Here is a 17,788-nt window from a genome sequence, read left to right as displayed (position 1 = left end):
GTGATGAATGATGAAGTTCAGTCGTTCAGCTGTGCAGTGTTTGAGGACCAACAGTGCATATTAAAGATGTGTTACTTGAGCGAGTGAATGTGTGTGTAAGCTTTGTTTTCTTTTCAGGTTCTGCTAAGGCGAGATGTTTTCTTTCCACAAGCCGAAGGTCTATAGGTCGACCACCGGCTGTTGCATATGCAAAGCAAAGTCCAGCAGGTCAGTAATTCCCTTTTACCTCCCAAGCAGGTGTTATTGAAGTTTCATTGCTATGTTCAGAATCATTCATTACAGTAGACTTACTTTTCTACATTTATTGATGTTATGAGGTGATGTTTAAATATACTGGTATTAACAATGGCTTTTTGGAAAGAGGGAGGGAGTGGGGATTCGTCACACCAACCAGATGAAGGAAGGCTTTTTTGCCACGCTTACTATCACTCAGGTTCTGGTAGGCTTTACTCCCACTAGCCATTCCAATGTACGATAACAATGTTAAACTATTACTCCATTTTGTAAATTTTTCATTTCATTCACATAACTATGGATTTTTGTTTTTCTTTTAATCCTGCATTTTCGACAAGTAGGTAGTGTTTACTTCACACACACACACACACACACGTGTGTGTGTGTGTGTGTGTAATTCACCACCACGGTCGCCTGCTGGTCACCCAACCAGTCTTTCCCATTACGGAGCGAGCTCATAGACCGATCTTCGGGTAGGACTGAGACCACAACACACTCCACACACCGGGAAAGCGAGGCCACAACCCCTCGAGTTACATCCCGTACCTATTTAATGCTAGGTGAACAGGGACTACACATTAAGAGGCTTGCCATTTGCCTCGTCGCTTTCCGGGACTCGAACCCGGACCCTCTCGATTGTGAGTCGAGCGTGCTAACCACTACACTACGCTGTGTGTGTGTGTGTGTAAAGGTGTTTCCACATGGGACGGTGGACATGTGGAAGAGATTGTAACAGCAGAAAGTATGTATAAATTTAAGGAAAAGTTGGATAAATGTAGATGTGGTGACAGGTCACGATGAGCTTTGCTCGAACCCGGTAATATTCAACTAGGTAAACACACACACACACACACACACACACACACACACACACACACACACACACACACACCTAATAAAATGTATGAAAAAGTAAATGACATTGAAAATAAAGACAAGGAGGAAGACCTGGTGCTGGTGACAGAAGAAGCTGGAAGGACAAGAGGACATGCAAAGAAGATTAGGAAGAGGCATTGTGTGAAGGATATTGGAAAATAGTACAGTTTTCCAAATAAAATTGATAAGTGGAGGTATGGAGACAGGACACTGAGCCCAGCTTGAACCCTGTACAATACAACTAGGTAAACACACACACACACAATCTTCACCTGTATTTTCGAAAGGTATAACATGTGGAAAATATGTACCTGCTTCTGAAGTAAAAAGCATTGTCTAAGTCTAAGCACATGGCATGCTCTTGTTCACCTTCCAAAAACTTTCTTTGCATTATCATCTCTGATAATAATGAAAATCAATGAGTAACCTCTCTCTCTCTCTCTCTCTCTCTCTCTCTCTCTCTCTCTCTCTCTCTCTCTCTCTCTCTCTCTCTCTCTCTCTCTCTCTCTCTCTCTATGGTGGTGTTAACTGCAGGACCTGCTGGTGCAGGATGTCACTAGTGAATGGTGCTTACAGTATTATTTAGTTAAGTGATTCTCTATGTACAAGATGGATGCTTAGTAAGGATTTTTTTTTTTTTTTTTTTTTATATACTATTTCTTCACTTTATTGGTTTTTATTTATTTTTTTTTTATTTATTTATTAATGTTTATTATTTTATTTATTTTTTTATATTTTTATTATTTTATTGTTTTTTATTTATTAATGTTTATATTTATTTATTTATTTTTTTATTTTTTTTTTTTTTTTTTCCTGAGTGTAGAAGCAAGGCTAGTTTTTCAAATGGTTCATTGCGTCATGGGAATTCACTGTTGTTAGTGGTTATTTTCATCTTTGAAGTAGTAGGATTTCTTTGGAGAAGAACAGATTGTCACCAAGTGTAGCTTTATTGTCAGTCCAATTGTTTGGAACAGTCACCTGGATGGTGGAGTAATCTTGTTTTGTGGTCGTCATGGATGATGTGTGTTCCGATGGTGTTGCCACTATACCTCATATGGAATAAGATGCTAACTTGACCATAGGACAATATGCTATCAGCGAACCATTGTTATATAAAGTGTTATCATCAAAGTTTCACATTATTTCTTTTTGTATGTTTTTGAAATTTAAAGTAAATCTTGCCAGTCACAAAAAAAAAAAACAGTGGGTCTAATTTGGAGAGAAGAAGAAAAAGGAAAAGAAAGTACACAGCAATTATGAATTGGAGCAGTTCTGATGCAACAAGTACTGAAAATAAAGCATGGAAATTATTATGTATCAGTGAAGCTGTGCACACAGCTAATTTGCTATTTAAGTTATGGTCTGCATTATTCTGGAAGATGAAGTAAACATTGGGGTGGAAGTCATAGTATCAGTTTTAGATTTTGGCAAGATATTACTGCAGGTAATTAAATAACATGACATGCAGGAGAAATGAGCAGGAAGACTTGGTATGTAAGGATCACATCTGCATAGCAATGGAAATAATCTACCTACAACTCTTTTGAGGTGTTCTTTGGGCTATAAAGTTCCAGAGGTGAAGTCCAGAGTGAAACATATCCTCATAATAGATCTCAATACTTTATGAACCTCAAACAATGTTAGTTGCCTTTTGTTGTCACCATTGTGTCATACTTTGCTTTTAGTACTTCCTTTAGAAATGTATGTAATTTGATGGATTATTCTATACTGTGTGATGTGTGTGTGTATGTGTGTGTGTTGTACATACATGTGTAATGAAAATGAAGATGAATGTAAGTAGATGCTGCTTGTCATGGTAATCATTTTATTCTCTTGAATTCTCAGTTTTTGTATTGCTTGTTTCCATATCACATTGTGATTATACGTATATCATCACTGCTGCATCATTGTATATATATCAAGCCAGCTTATTAACACATCCAAACTCCATGATATTAATCAGCTGGTGTATTTAAATGCACTTGCAGAGGTTATTCTTGGCCATCAGAATATTATTATTAGTTCCAGCACTTTGCAAATAGTACTTTCATAAATGAAGACAATATTAGCAACACTTAGATGTACAGGGAAAAGGCAGTGCTGGTTGTTATTAAGGATTAGGAGGCATCACAGAGGAAAAAATCTTTGATTGTTACATACTTAGTGGAGCTGCACTGCATTATGCATATCAATTGATGCCCTGTCCCTGAATTGTGTATAAATTATATAAAGTGGATGAATATTTGGCAATGAAACAGTGATGGTTAAGTAATCATTTAATAGCTACAGGTAAACTATCAGAGAAAGAATTAACAGTTTCAATAAGATTGTATGAGTTAATATCCATTTCTACTCATCATGTAATTGAAAGTGAGAAAAGCCTTTTCCTTGAAAATTATTGGCAGTACTGCACCCTTTTGAGAACACACCCACTCAACCACACCAGCAACTAATAAGTTCAACACAAATGCTTAGACACTCTCTCTCTCTTCTCTCTCTCTCTCTCTCTCTCTCTCTCTCTCTCTCTCTCTCTCTCTCTCTCTCTCTCTCTCTCTCTCTCTCTCTCTCTCTCTCTCTCTCTCTCTCTCTCTCACACACACACACACACACACACAGTGTAGTGGTTAGTACGCTCGACTCACAATCGAGAGGCCCAGGTTCGAGTCCCGGTAAGCAACGAGGCAGATGGGCAAGCCTCTTGATGTGTGGCCCCTGTTCACCTAACAGTAAATAGGTACGGGATGTAACTGGAGGGGTTGTGGCCTCGCTTTTCCGGTGTGTGGAGTGTGTTGTGGTCTCAGTCCTACCCGAAGATCAGTCTATGAGCTCTGAGCTCGCTCCGTAATGGGGAAGACTGGCTGGGTGACCAGAAGGCAACCGAGGTGAATTACACACACACACACACACACACCATATATTCATGTCTTTGCATTTCATGATATATGCCATTAAGATAGTGGAAATGGAACATGCACAATAAGTAGATAATTTTAACCGAGGTAAATGTTATGCATGCACTAGTTTATAGGGTTGAAAATAGAGTTATTTGAATAAATGATATAGTAGTGTCTTTAGCTAAATTGATTTTTTCACAATTAAGCTCTCAAACTAATAAATGAAAAACATCTTGAGTGTTTATAGTTTACATCTTTATAGTTCATAAAAATCATATTTACAAGTAAAATTCTTGTATAGGTGTAACATATCAGTCTTCAATTGTTGTGGTTGTTAGGAACATGTCTGATCAGTGCTATAATAATAATGATGGTTGGTATATATTTAAGAAAAGCAGAGTAGCTAAAGTAAAGCAAGTTTTCAATATGTAATGTTTATTTTGCCTGAGGAAAAAAATGTGGTATTGTGCAAAAAAATCTGGATAATGGTTGTTGAATTAGCAAAAGTTTGCTGCTTGCAATAAAATGCATGTAAAAAAAAACCATTAAGGTGTACATTTTTTTCTGCATCTGGTGAAAGATATCATCATAACTATGATGTAAGACAATATCTAACTTCCAAAAGCCCTTGTAGATAAAGAAAGTAGTTTAATTTAGTTGGGCATTGTTTTCTTCATGTAGTCCCCCTGAACAGCAATTCTGTAGCATTGATGCTGCTGAAACAGAGATGAAATATTCTCAAAATATGGCAAGCACCTGAGATGTCCACTGAATCACCTCAATAAAATAATGTTTTGTTTTACTAGAGTAGCTTAATCTTTGAGGAAGAAGTCACAGGGAGCAAAATTCTGCAAGTAAGATAGATGAAGATAGGTGTTCATGAAATGGCAACAAAAACTCGCATATAAAAGAGCTTGGTGAGAAGTTGCATTGTATTCATGGAACATCCAGTTGCCCTTATTCCATGTCACATTACAGGCAATTCCTGCTGCTTGTCTCCCTTTAAACACCTCAAACATTGCATCAGAACAGTCTGTCAATTGAAAACAAGTTTGCAGTGAACAATCTCGCAAAATTCAAAGAAAATAGAAAATATGCTCTTGGTCACATTACAGAGCTGCCGTGCTTGCTTTGGTTCTGGAGATGTGAGGCTCTTCCACAGCAAGGACTGGTATTTGGTTTCCAAATAGTGCTCATAGACTCAGATCTTATTCCCAGTGATGGAACCTCAATTTGACACATTGATTTAACTCTTTAAAACATTGGCCCTTTGCTCCTGTTCAAAGGTCAGATGTCTGCACATCAACTTTGCAGCAATGCAGTGAATAATTTAGTCAGATGAATTCTCAGCGACATTTTATGGCACATTAGGAATGACACCAATGTCACAAATTGATGTCTGATGATCCTTGTGAATAAATTAACAAATTGTTGCCACATTTTTTGAAGGAGTTAAATGTTTAACATTGGAAATCATTTTGACTTCTAATTGTCTGTGATGTGCTCTTGAAACATGCTTGCATCTTAAAACACTTTGTACTACAACTCCTTGTTTCATTACTTTACATATGCTGAATGGGTCTCCTTTGCATATTTGCTAAGTTACACAATTTGATATATACAATTTCATAGTTTTCTCTTCATAAATGTATGTATCTACCTCTGTGTGTGGTTATCAAAACTCCCATATCACAGTTTACAACCAACACCTTCATCACTATTACTGCTACCACACATGTACTAGCATATCACCAAATTTCAGTGTACATACTTTTTTGTAGAACTAATCTTGATACCATATTATATAAACATTAGGATTACTCATCATTGAAGCACACATCTACCAAGTCAATACAGTAGTTTTATCACTCCAGGTTATAATGATGTAGGCTATGACAACATGATAGGTATTTCATAAAAGTTAAAAACACACATGCTGGCATGCCACTCAAGATTTATCCTACCAGATTTTTTACCTACCTATATGGCAAAACAACAATAATGAAGTTGAATATGGTATTGTTTAATTTGTCTAGTCCTGAACAAAGCAAACTACTTACTGTATGCCCAGGTTACTTCCTGTTATTTCAGAATTACAATATTTTGTTAAAGCAGTTTTCTTAATCATTGGAATATCATATTTTGATTATGCAGTAGTAATGATCAGTGCTCAGTTTCCAAACTTACTACTCTCTCTCTCTCTCTCTCTCTCTCTCTCTCTCTCTCTCTCTCTCTCTCTCTCTCTCTCTCTCTCTCTCTCTCTCTCTCTCTCTCAATATCTTAGAATTTGTGTTACCATTACAGAATACTAAGCTTAGTCTTGTGTTGTAGTTGTAGTGCTTAGCATTCATAACTTTGTTACTGTGAAGCAGGTCTTTCCAATTCAGAGAAATAAAATGATGCTTGTCAAGTTCTCACTGAAAATGTTTATATATATATATATATATATATATATATATATATATATATATATATATATATATATATATATATATCTCCACTCCTACGCTGGTGATACCACCCTACATCTTTCCACGTTCTTTCAGAGACGTTCAACCCTTCAGGAAATTAACAGTTCACGCGGGGACGCCACGGAACGCCTGACTTCCGATCTTTCAAAAATTTCCAATTGAGGCAGAGAAAATCTAGTAGTTTTCAATGCCTCAAAAACTCAATTCCTCCATCTATCAACTCGACACAACCTTCCAGACAACTATCCCTCTTCTTCAATGACACTCAACTGTCTCCTCTTCCACAATGAATATCCTCGGTCTGTCCTTTGCTCATAATCTTAACTGGAAACTTCACTTCTCATCTCTTGCTAAAACAGCTTCTATGAAATTAGGTGTTCTGAGGCGTCTCCGCCAGTTTTTCTCGCCCTCCAACTGCTTACTCTGTATAAGGGCCTTATCCGTCCCTGTATGGAGTACTCTTCGCATGTTTGGGGGTTCCAGTCACACAGCTTTGCTTGATAGGGTGGAATCGAAAGCTCTTCGTCTCATCAACTCCCTCCTCTGACTAACTGTCTTCAGTCTCTTTCTCACCGCCGAAATGTTGCATCCCTTTCTATATTTTATCGCTATTTTCATGGTAACTGTTCTACTGATCTTGCTAACTGCATGCCTCCCTCCTCCTGCGGCCACGCTGCACAAGGCTTTCTTCTTCCTCTCATCCCTATTCTGTCCAACTCTCTAATGCAAGAGTTAACCAGTACGCTCAATCATTCATCCCTTTCACTGGTAAACTCTGGAACTCCCTCCCTGCATCTGTATTTCCAATTCCTACAACTTGTCTTCTTTTAAGAGGGAGGTATCGAGGCATTTGCTCCCCTAATTCTGGCTGACGGTTTTGGCACTTTTGTACTCTTTGGAGAGCCAGCGCTCAAGTGGGCTTTTTCTAACTTTTTTTTTTTTTGCCCTTGGCTGGCCCTCTTCCCTACGTATATATATATATATATATATATATATATATATATATATATATATATATATATATATATATATATATATATATATATATATATATATATATATATATATATATATATATATATATATATATATATATATATATATATATATATATATATATATATATATATATATATATGAACTGAGACTGAAGAGTAATTATTATTCAATATAATATTAGGAGTAACAGATCTTTGAAAAAAAATGTGGTTTGTAAGACAATGGAAAGTCAAGGCTATTTTTTTATGAGGAACTAATATTTTCATAGATTTTGAACCTTACTGTGTTTGCATGAGGTTTTGTGTGGAAGACCATTCATTATTGTGTTCTCTGTCAAATATTGTGATGGGACTAAAACTGTATCAAACAAACACACCATACAAATAACTAACACACCTCATGCTTGGTGCATTATCTGGAACTAATGTTGAAATGTTGCTTTTGCCTCTTCTAGCATGCATAATGAAAGCAAATGCATAGGACATTAATTTACTTGCAAATATTGGGATGATTAGTAGGTATGCAATGGTATGTACAAAATACAACCAAATGAAATCCATAAGCAAGATCAGAATGGTGTTTGATAACTTTAGATTATATTAAAAGGTTTTAACTTAAGTCAAGAATCAATTACTATTGATCACATTCCATTGATGAATGAAGGAGCTGTCTTTTCAAGGGTATAGTTTGTTCTTATGGATTTTTAAATGAGGACCAATTTTGTACGAGATAGTAATGTTACAAGTTTTATGCAACAACAGGCAAAAATGAATGAATGTTGATTTCTCATTGTAGTAATTTAAAATAATTTGAACATATGTATTTTAACTTTTTAAAAGACTGGTATTTTTCTATCCTAGATTTGTCACCTATCTTTATAACATTTGAGTAATTAGGAAAGTAACATTACTGTCTGAAAAAAATGCATTCCTTCGCTATATAGAATGTGGTATATTTTCCAGATACAGATCTCAGTGAATTTAATATAAATTGAAATCTTCTTAACTCCCAGAAGCTAAAGAAAAATTGTATTGGCTCACATTTTTCTTCACATCACTTTCTTAAAGACACTAATCAACTTTAATAATTAAGATAAAATACATTAGAAATACATCCTACATATTACAAACAAAATTAATGAAAATCATGACTCACCAGTTTGTACCTTAGTAGGCAGTACAGGCAACATGAAATTTAGATTTCCAGGTTTTCTGTCATTTAACAGAAATCAGAGATTTATTTATATCCATATCGTTGTGATAATTGATTCTCTAGAGCAAGTTCATAAAATAGAGGTGGTACAGAGAATAAATAAGATGATATAAAGTTTATAATAAAAATATGAATACCAAGGATGGATTATCTGAAGCTGCCATCTTTGAAGTTTTTGCTTATATGTGTACAGAACTTACTAAGGATTAGTAACTGTTGTGCATTACTATATTCATCAGATTAATTGAAGCAACGTTCCAATCCTACATATCAAGCTATTTAGATTACCAAGTGATTGAAATTTTCTTCTATGGCCCAGTACTACACCCTACATACTAAGACATACTTGTCACTTCAGTGAAGTATAGCATCTTTTATATTACTGATTAACAGAAAGTGCTTAGTAACCCCTAAACATCTGATTATCCAGTTGCATTATTTGTGAAAGAACCCATACTCATACTGTGTCACCTCTGTAGCTATAATTGTCTAACTTGGTTGCGCCACATCCTTGTTAAGAGAATTTCGTATATCAACTATTCTGTGCAAAACTTTTTTTGCCCCCAGCTTTTTTCCACGTCTTGTAGTGTTATTTGCATTCCACGTCACAATTTCTTTGCTGTCTAGCATTTTTATTCCTTACATTAATCTATATATATATTACTGTTAAGTCTTCTCTCTCCCTTCTTTGCTTCAGAGTCAGAAGGTTTGGTTTTTCTAATTTCTTCAGATATCTTATCACTTAAATGGTTAAGTGTGCAATAGGGTTACAGCAGTCATACCTTTGGTGCACAATGTTGCCTTATTGGTCACCTCAACATCAGTAATTTAGTAAGTTATATAATGATATCCACAGCATGGTAATTGCAGCACTCAGTTTATTCAGATACTCTACCTCTGTTTCATATTGCATAAGTATATGTTTACCAAAAAAAAGAAAAAGGAAATGCAAAAGAGACAGTGTGGATGACTAAATTAAGACTAGGGTATTTGCTTTGCTGACATTATTGAAGTCAATTTGACTATCATCATTCTAAGTAGTACATATAATTTCTTTCTTAAGGATGTGTTTAGAAACATTACATAGCCTGTATTGAATCTTAAAATAAAGATAAGGAAACCTAGCATTTTTATATTTGTAGATTACTTGATATGTTGTAATGAAGGAGGGAGATAGTCTGTCCAAAATCACAGTAGCATGTAATGGCTATTATGAAGAAAAATGTGGATGAGTATATAACTAAGTGCAGAAGATTGTTTAGTTAATTTCTTCATAAGATTACAGTTTGTTTATTTATTATTTTATTTATTTTTTTCTATCTCCCCAGCTCACGCTTCACAGACTCAAAGAAGTATGAAGATGACTTTGTGGACTGCTTCAACTTGAAGGAGCGGAGATCTGGGGAGATATGCAATGCCTGTGTCCTCTTAGTGAAGCGTTGGAAGAAGCTGCCCAAGGGAACTGATCGCAACTGGCACCATGTAAGTAAAATTATAATTGGTTTGGCATGCATTGGTTCCATATTTTATTTATTGATAATGTGTCCTTCAGAAAAAAGTAATATAGAAGTTGTATATAGAGTTCAGAAACTAAGTTATGATACAGGCAACTCGATTTACACGATAGGTGCGTTCCAAGAGGCATCACGTATATCAAAATTCGCGTAAAACAAACTTGTAATTCTCATAAGAAACAATAGATAATAGGGGGGATGTGGGATGTGGTCCAAAAAAATTTGTACAAAATACTCTATTTGGCTAAATTAACATGTTTCTGTTATTTACCATTCTAAATACTAGAAGTGTATTTAAAGTAAAGGGAAAAGCAAGAAATAATAAGAGAAAACAACAAAAAGAATATGTAAACACAACGCCCACTGCGTCACTGCCTTCACCACTCACACCATAGTTAGTCACCATCTCCCTCTGAGCTTTTCCACTTTATCAAAAATCCACTTATCAAAAATAACCCCACAATATAAAAATAAACACTAGTAAAAAAAAAAAATCGTAGTACACTAATGTCTTCACCCCTCACAAGCACTCACTGTCACTGTCCACTCTCCTGCACTCAGTTTGAAATTACATCTAGCGCTCAGTTTGAAAATGCAGTTGGGCCAAATCGTGTATTAACAAAAAACGCGTAAATTAAACATGTGTAAATCAAGAGTTACTTGTAATTACCTTCTTGTTAATATTGTTGTATTTTAACAGGTTGTTGATGCAAGGGCTGGGCCTGGTACAAAATCTCTCACAAAATTCAAGAGTAAGAAAATAAAAAAGAATTTAGACAATCCAGATAAGCCATTGAAGGAAAAGATAAAGAAGAAGCATAGGTGAGTACATATGAGCAGAGAGAGAGAGATTACTGTGAAATATGTGTTATTTATTGTCTTTGTGACTACATTTTCTTTAAGGAATGGTCATACACAAGGTTATATTTTAGAATTTGTTATACTTTTCAGTGAGTAAATATAAAGTTAATTCAGGTGTATAACTGTACACATCTCAGAAATATTGATGGTAGGATATCTCGTAGAGCTGAAAGAGTTTTGGAGAAATGTTTTTATAGTAACATTTTTAAAAGTAGGATAAAACAAAAAGCTTGAAGGAATAAAAGAGGATATGGTATAGAAAAGGTGTCAACTTGCATGATAATGAATAAATTTGTAATTCCTAATCAGCTTTTTGTGGATAAATGTTTGGTCTTGCCAAGAAGAGTTTCATTCAAATGTAAAGGTTTTCATCAGTCATGTGCTGTTCCTTCTGAAATGTAACATTCTCCAGTAAGTTTCATTCTTCATATAATTCACATGAGTAAGGAAATTCCTTTTGAGAAAAAAAAAAATACTGTAACAAGTGTAATTCTTGATATTCTCAATGGAATAAGTAGGACATGAGTATTAGGGACATTAAGATATAGATTGCAGTCAAAATTCAGAGGTTATTTTTAAAATTTGTACAGTTAGTAGAGCTGGTTTGAATACTTCTAACATTCCTGTACATAGAGCACTCTGCTAATTATTATCCTTACAGGTATATCAGGAAGGTTGGACGGGAGAGATCTCCTGGAGCTCTAAGTGATGATATTGCTGTAGGGGATGAGAGATTAAGTGATGGGTCTGGTCCTTCTGTGCCTGGCTCCTTAGCTCCTTCCCCCTATCCCTCTCCCTACCCCTCTGAGGATGATGCTGACTCACAAGATCGCACACTACTCTCAGGAGCTGCCAAGAGGAAGACCATCCCACCCTCACAGTTCCAGCTTAGCAGCTTTGTTGATCTAACATACTGGAAACAGTGAGTATTGCTATGCCTTCATGTATTCTGAATCTTAACTAATCTAGTCCCTACATATAGTGACTTAGATAAGCCATTAACACTGGTCTAGCTGTCCAAATTATGTTAAGGTTGTGAAAATGTGCAACTTTTTTTCAAGATATTTAAAGAAGCTTGACATCCATGCATTCACTTTTTTTTTTTTTTTTGGTGAATGTTCTTGAATAGAAAAGAAAGGTTTTCATGTGACTAACCTATGTAAATTATGCATGTTGCTGTTTGTAATTAACAGAAAAAGTTGTAAAGAGACTACAGATAAAGGTTTTATCCATGAATTTGGAAAAGTTTAGTTGAAAATACTGGAACTGAAGAATATGAATGCAGTGAAGCATTGGTTAAATCATACCCAATCTCTTACAAGAGATTCCATATAAAATAGTAACCATTAGTGCATGAATATACGTCCAACTTTTCCTTATATTTATTGCCTCAGGAGATTCACCAATATGAATTTCTTTCCATGTTGTTTTATAAAACTTCTCATTACCTATTTGCCAATTTCTTTACCAAGACTTATCTTCACAGGGAAAAGGTGTGCTGTGGTCTTATCTTTCGAGGGGACTGTGGTGAGGTGCTCATTGACCCTCGGTTCTTCCACCCATGCTCATGCCGCATGAAGGCGCTGGAGCTTTCCCCAGCCCCCACACCTGCCTCCACTCCCAGGGCCTCATCATCTGACGGTGGCAGCAACTACTATGATGATGAAGACTACCAGGACTCTGACTCCCTGGATGACAGGCTGGACTACTACTCTTCCGTGGGTGGCTCTCCCTCCGGCCCCCTCATGCCCCATCTGACAACGGGACTTGCAAGTTAACTATAGTGTTTATTAGCTGGCAAAATTATGACTAACTACCTATTAAATTATTGGTAGATGTGTACACTGTACCTTTTTTATTATTACTATTATTTAGATACAACATTTTAAGAAGAAAATTTCCATGATCAATATTAGTGTTCTGAAATTTTTATTTATTACCCATGGGTCCAAGACTTGTATTTTTCAGGGTTGATATGAAATTTTTAAAAATAGGAAACAAAAAAATGTATGTTTGGCACAGAGCTAGGCTGCAGCCCCTCTCATCTTTTTTAAGTCTTGTTATGACAATCTGTTTCATGGCAATACTCGTCTTGCTGCACCAATCAAGCCGTCCACCTCTGCAAGCAGTTTACCAGTTGTCCACATTGAAAACTGAATCAGTTAGTACATTCATACAAAACTATTTTATATTACTATTTTTACCTGTAAAAGATTTTATATATATCAGATTTAGAAGACTTGATCCTGTACTGCATTCAGCTTTCATCATGTGAACACTCAGTGCAACACATTCAGTGGATGTCAAATCCCAGCTCAGTCTATGGAAAATGAAGCCTTGAAGCAAATCCCATGCAAGCTTTAAAATAAACTGAACAGTGTATGGGTTGTGAGAGGTGTCGTTACCGGTGCTGTGGGTGGTGCTGCTGCTGCTGCTGCTGCTGCTGCTGCTGCTGCTGGCAACGGCGGGTGCGGCAGGACGGTTCTAGGATCTCCATATCAGGGAGTGGGCTCGGCTGCCTCTTGTCCTCAGGTCACAGGGCTCATGTGCTCAGTCCACCAGTCACTGGCTCCTCTCTTGTCTTGTCAACAACTTTTCTCCCTCAGATAGAGGATTTGGCATCCTTTATTTTTCTTACCACCTTGAGTACTGCCATCACTATGAATACTACTGGGAGTGGTAGTTACTCTCCTACATGTAAAAAAATCTTTGTGATATGAATGTTTCCAGCACAAGTACCTTAGCAGCTGTGGTAATGGTGGGGCTGGACTGCACTCAGGAAGGTCACCTCCTGTTGGTCTATGTGGCACAGGCTGCTGCTGTGCCGGTCTGCTTGAGGCCTTTTTTCACATACAGAGTTAATAGACATTTGTCAAGGTGTGGAATTTGTACATTTTTGGCATACGAAAAATGTAGTGTAAAGCTGTGTATTAGGAAATTTGGAATTATTTCTGATATATAAAGCCCTAGTGATGCCTCCCTCATCCGTGGCTGCATGCTGAGCCTGTCTCTTCCCAAACCCTTTTTAAAGGCCAGGGCAGTACAAAATCTATCTTTGTTTTGTTAATAAATAGAAGTTTTGTTGAATTTCTACTAAGTAGAGATTCCATTTTTAATACATAATGCATAAAATGAAATATTTTTAGGTAATTAAATATTCATATTTTTAATAATTTTTCATATATGCATAATGTGTTGTGCTCAACATTTTTTCCACAATGTTTTTTTTTTCTAATGTGGAGCCAGATGACTGTGTAACCGACTTGCCTGCCATATTGCAAATTCAGATGAATTAATCCCAAACCTGAGTCTAGTCTTCAAACATTTTTAATGTTAAGAACTTGATAAAAAACAGAAAATAAAAAAAAAAAAAATCGAACAGAAGGCCCTCAGTATTACAAGGTACAAGTTAGTTTCTTTTCTATTGCCACAGTATGCGCTTGTTAGCACACATGAGCGGTGCTGTCCTGATGCTCGCTGCAATATGAATCTCTGGCATCCTGGACAGTGACTAGGAGGTAAATGGGCAAGGTATCCCCAGGTGACACAAGTTTACCAGGAAGGCAACAGTGCCGTGTACCGAGCTGGTGCAGGCGCTTGTGTCTGCCTGGGGAAACTTTCTAGGAATCAATGCAAAAGTCAAACATCGCTCAGTGCAGGATTGGAATAGACTTACAGCTCTCATTTATCAAAGTTCTCAGTAATCCAGGTTGTATATTGTTGATTTTTGCTGAGGGAGCAGCCTCTTTTAGTTCAGTTATGTATATACTAAATTATTATAACTTATAATTATGTATATAAATTTTGACATGATCTTTATTGTTGTATTGACATTAAAAAATTCTTGTGGCTGTTAATTTGATATTGTTTTTAGAGAGTAATGAGCTATTGTGAAGGGTTCCAGTGTACTGCACTGAGTCTTGAAAACATTTTTAGCTCTAAGAGCCAAAACTCTCCCAAAGACTGTGATTATTTTCAATATGAAGGATGTTTTAAGATAAAGTGACATTAGAGGCATGTTTTCTATAAAAAATGCAATCTGGAAAAAAAATTTATACATGCATTGCATTCCAAAGATTGTTAAGTGTATAAATACTATTACTATCCCTTGAGAATATTTCCATTAGACATGGACCTGACACTTATTTTATATGGTGTCACTGACCATTGCATTTCTGATTTATGATAATTATTATTTATTTTCTAATTTAATTCAGGTATACTACTTAAGTGGGTAAATTGCAATGTGACGGGCTTCAGTCACATAGCAGATGCCTCTGACAAAGGGCAGGCATGGCCCCCACCGCTCAAACTGACCACATGATCTACATCAAAACACTTGTTACTGTGCCCTTGTTATTTTCTGCAGCTGTTAGCGACTACTGCTTTTGTACTTTAGTAACATAAACCATAATGAGTGTGGCTCACATTACGTGCCCCAGTCAAGATAAGGCAAGTGAGATGGGCCAGACTTGGAGGCTGCAGTGTGGTCAGCATGAGGGGCGGGAGAAAGCCTCCGTCGTGGCGTTGGCACAAATGAGTCTGCAACTGTACAAAGTGCTGTAATTCATGTGACAGTGCTCTTTGTTACCAATACTCCTTCACAATACATTTGTTTTAAAATGTGTGTGAATAAATGGTCTTCAAAATGTGATATATGTATATCTGGGTATGTGTAACATGGATTTATATATATTGCTAAATTAATAACGATTTTCATACATGGAAACATGATAGCTCACACATACACTTCTGATTTACACTGGCTGATATTTATATATGTATATCAAATTGCTATATTAGGTTGTATTGAAAGTAATATATTTAAAGAAAAGACCTGTACTTGGACTAGAGCACTTTCTAGGGGTAACAGCTGCAGCAAGTTTCCTACTACATCTCATAAGTACCTGGGAGGAGTCGGGGCGATCACTGTAGTTGATATTTGTAAAATGAATGGCTGCAGTTGGGAGTGGTATGAGTGTATCCAGGGTAACCTGTTTGCTCATTCAATCAGGTGTCACTGTTGTAGCTCATGTGATAACCAGAACTTGGAGCTGTGAATTTTTCGCTTTTATTGTCGCCCGGATCCTCGTGGGTGTGTATGGATGGTCAGAGGACAGTCAGAGAACAGGTTCTCTCCTTTGTTAACAGTTGTTTTGTATAATGACAAAAAATCCACATATAAGCTTGTTTATTTATAAGCTTAAGTGTGTCCATTTCTCTGTTCACTTATTTAATGTTCTGTAGTTGTGAATGTAGTTATCCTTTGAAAGTTCAGTACAATAAAGTATTGTCTATTATAATTGCTTGTTAATCCTCTTAAAACTTCATTGTTTTGGAAAGTCCCATGCATTAATTTCCTAATAAGTATTATAAGTGAGAAAGTTTGTGATAACATGACAAATATAAGGCAATATGGTCTATTGGAAGAAAATAGTGAGGATAAGGCTGCTAAAGTGAATGAAAGTTTTCATCAGAATGCAAAAAGTTGATTAAGGAAATGTTTTGGTAAATGAAAGTATCATTGTTTAACTTGTATGAAATGTGTATCAAAAATATAAAAGCTGGGTGGGTGATAGAGTGGAAAATATATTACTAATGATTAAATACAGTTTACAATTGCAACTGTCTGTCAAGGCTCTTAAATGTGTTTTCACTATAAAGGCAGAAAGAAATAGCTAAATACTGCTGGCAAGGATGTGAATAGTTTTTTTTACTAATTTTATTGTGGAGAATTATAATTTCTTAATTGTTTTATCACCATTTTTCTCCCTTTTACTTATCCCATATCCATTATATTGCTTATAAATACAAAATACAATATTTATTTCAGTTGTTACACAGTTATATTAGAGAAAAAACAGCATAGATACTCAACATCAATTAAACTAAATTATTACTTTGATAATGAAATATTCAGAAATCATAGCATAACAAACAGAAGTGAGTTTTTTGGACAATCTTTTGTACTTCGCCTCCAGGATGTCACACAAGAGCATCCAGTAGAAGTTCCCCATCATGCTGGGATTCCACTTGCCATGGTAGTTGCTCTCCATCCTGGAAATGTCTTGGTAAAACCTTTCTCCATGCTAATCACTCACAGCTCCAAGGTTAGGAGGGAAGAAGTGGAGAAGGGGAATAACATTTGGTATCCTATATTCTCCTAAGACCAAAATAACTTCTTAGTATACTATTGTTGGTAATGTAGTATCCTAGTTACCAAGGAAGCCACAGCAGACTGATTTAAATAGTTGTCATGTTCCTTTAAGGTAAAAAACTCAAATTCATTATCCTTCAGCACCTCTCAAACCTGAGATCTGACGGAGATGCCCTCCTTGAACTTAGCAGAAGTCAGAGCTGGGAATAAAGTGATATTGTTCACAACTCAAGGGGGGCAGTCACAGCCTGCTCTCTAAAGACAACTCTCCTTCATACAAAACTACATGCACACACACACACACACACACACACACACACACACACACACACACACACACACACACACATTTTTAAAGTAAGATTGGATAAGTGTAGATATGGAGACGGGGCCACACGAGCATAAACCCCAGGCCCTGTAAAACTACAACTAGGTAAATACACACACTTCGCTTAAAATTAAAAATTCAGAATGGTGATTCCAAATCCAGCGGTGACGGTGGCATAGTGGATAAGGTGGTGAGCGTGGGATCGGGCAGACATCCATGCATAGGTTCAAATCCCCCCTCTT

General features: G+C 36.2%; 1 protein-coding gene across 3 annotated transcripts in view; it reads left to right on the top strand.

Moving 5' to 3' along the window:
- LOC123516462 (SIN3-HDAC complex-associated factor-like) overlaps positions 1-16,361 on the top strand; it is a 92,133-nt gene extending 75,772 nt beyond the window's left edge. For all 3 annotated transcript variants that reach the window (XM_045275774.1, XM_045275772.1, XM_045275771.1), the window contains 5 exons: positions 118-207; positions 10,015-10,168; positions 10,901-11,022; positions 11,723-11,983; positions 12,548-16,361. In XM_045275774.1, the coding sequence (XP_045131709.1) occupies positions 134-207; positions 10,015-10,168; positions 10,901-11,022; positions 11,723-11,983; positions 12,548-12,839 (903 nt within the window). In that variant the 5' untranslated portion in view covers positions 118-133 and the 3' untranslated portion in view covers positions 12,840-16,361. The remainder of the gene's footprint in view (positions 1-117; positions 208-10,014; positions 10,169-10,900; positions 11,023-11,722; positions 11,984-12,547) is intronic.
- Positions 16,362-17,788: the final 1,427 nt, after the last annotated feature.

The sequence above is a fragment of the Portunus trituberculatus genome, chromosome 41 (genome assembly GCF_017591435.1).
Source record: "Portunus trituberculatus isolate SZX2019 chromosome 41, ASM1759143v1, whole genome shotgun sequence".
Classification (NCBI taxonomy): Eukaryota; Metazoa; Arthropoda; class Malacostraca; order Decapoda; family Portunidae; genus Portunus; species Portunus trituberculatus.
The sequence above is the reverse complement of the archived record's forward strand: the minus strand, read 5'-3'. Positions and strand labels throughout refer to the sequence as shown.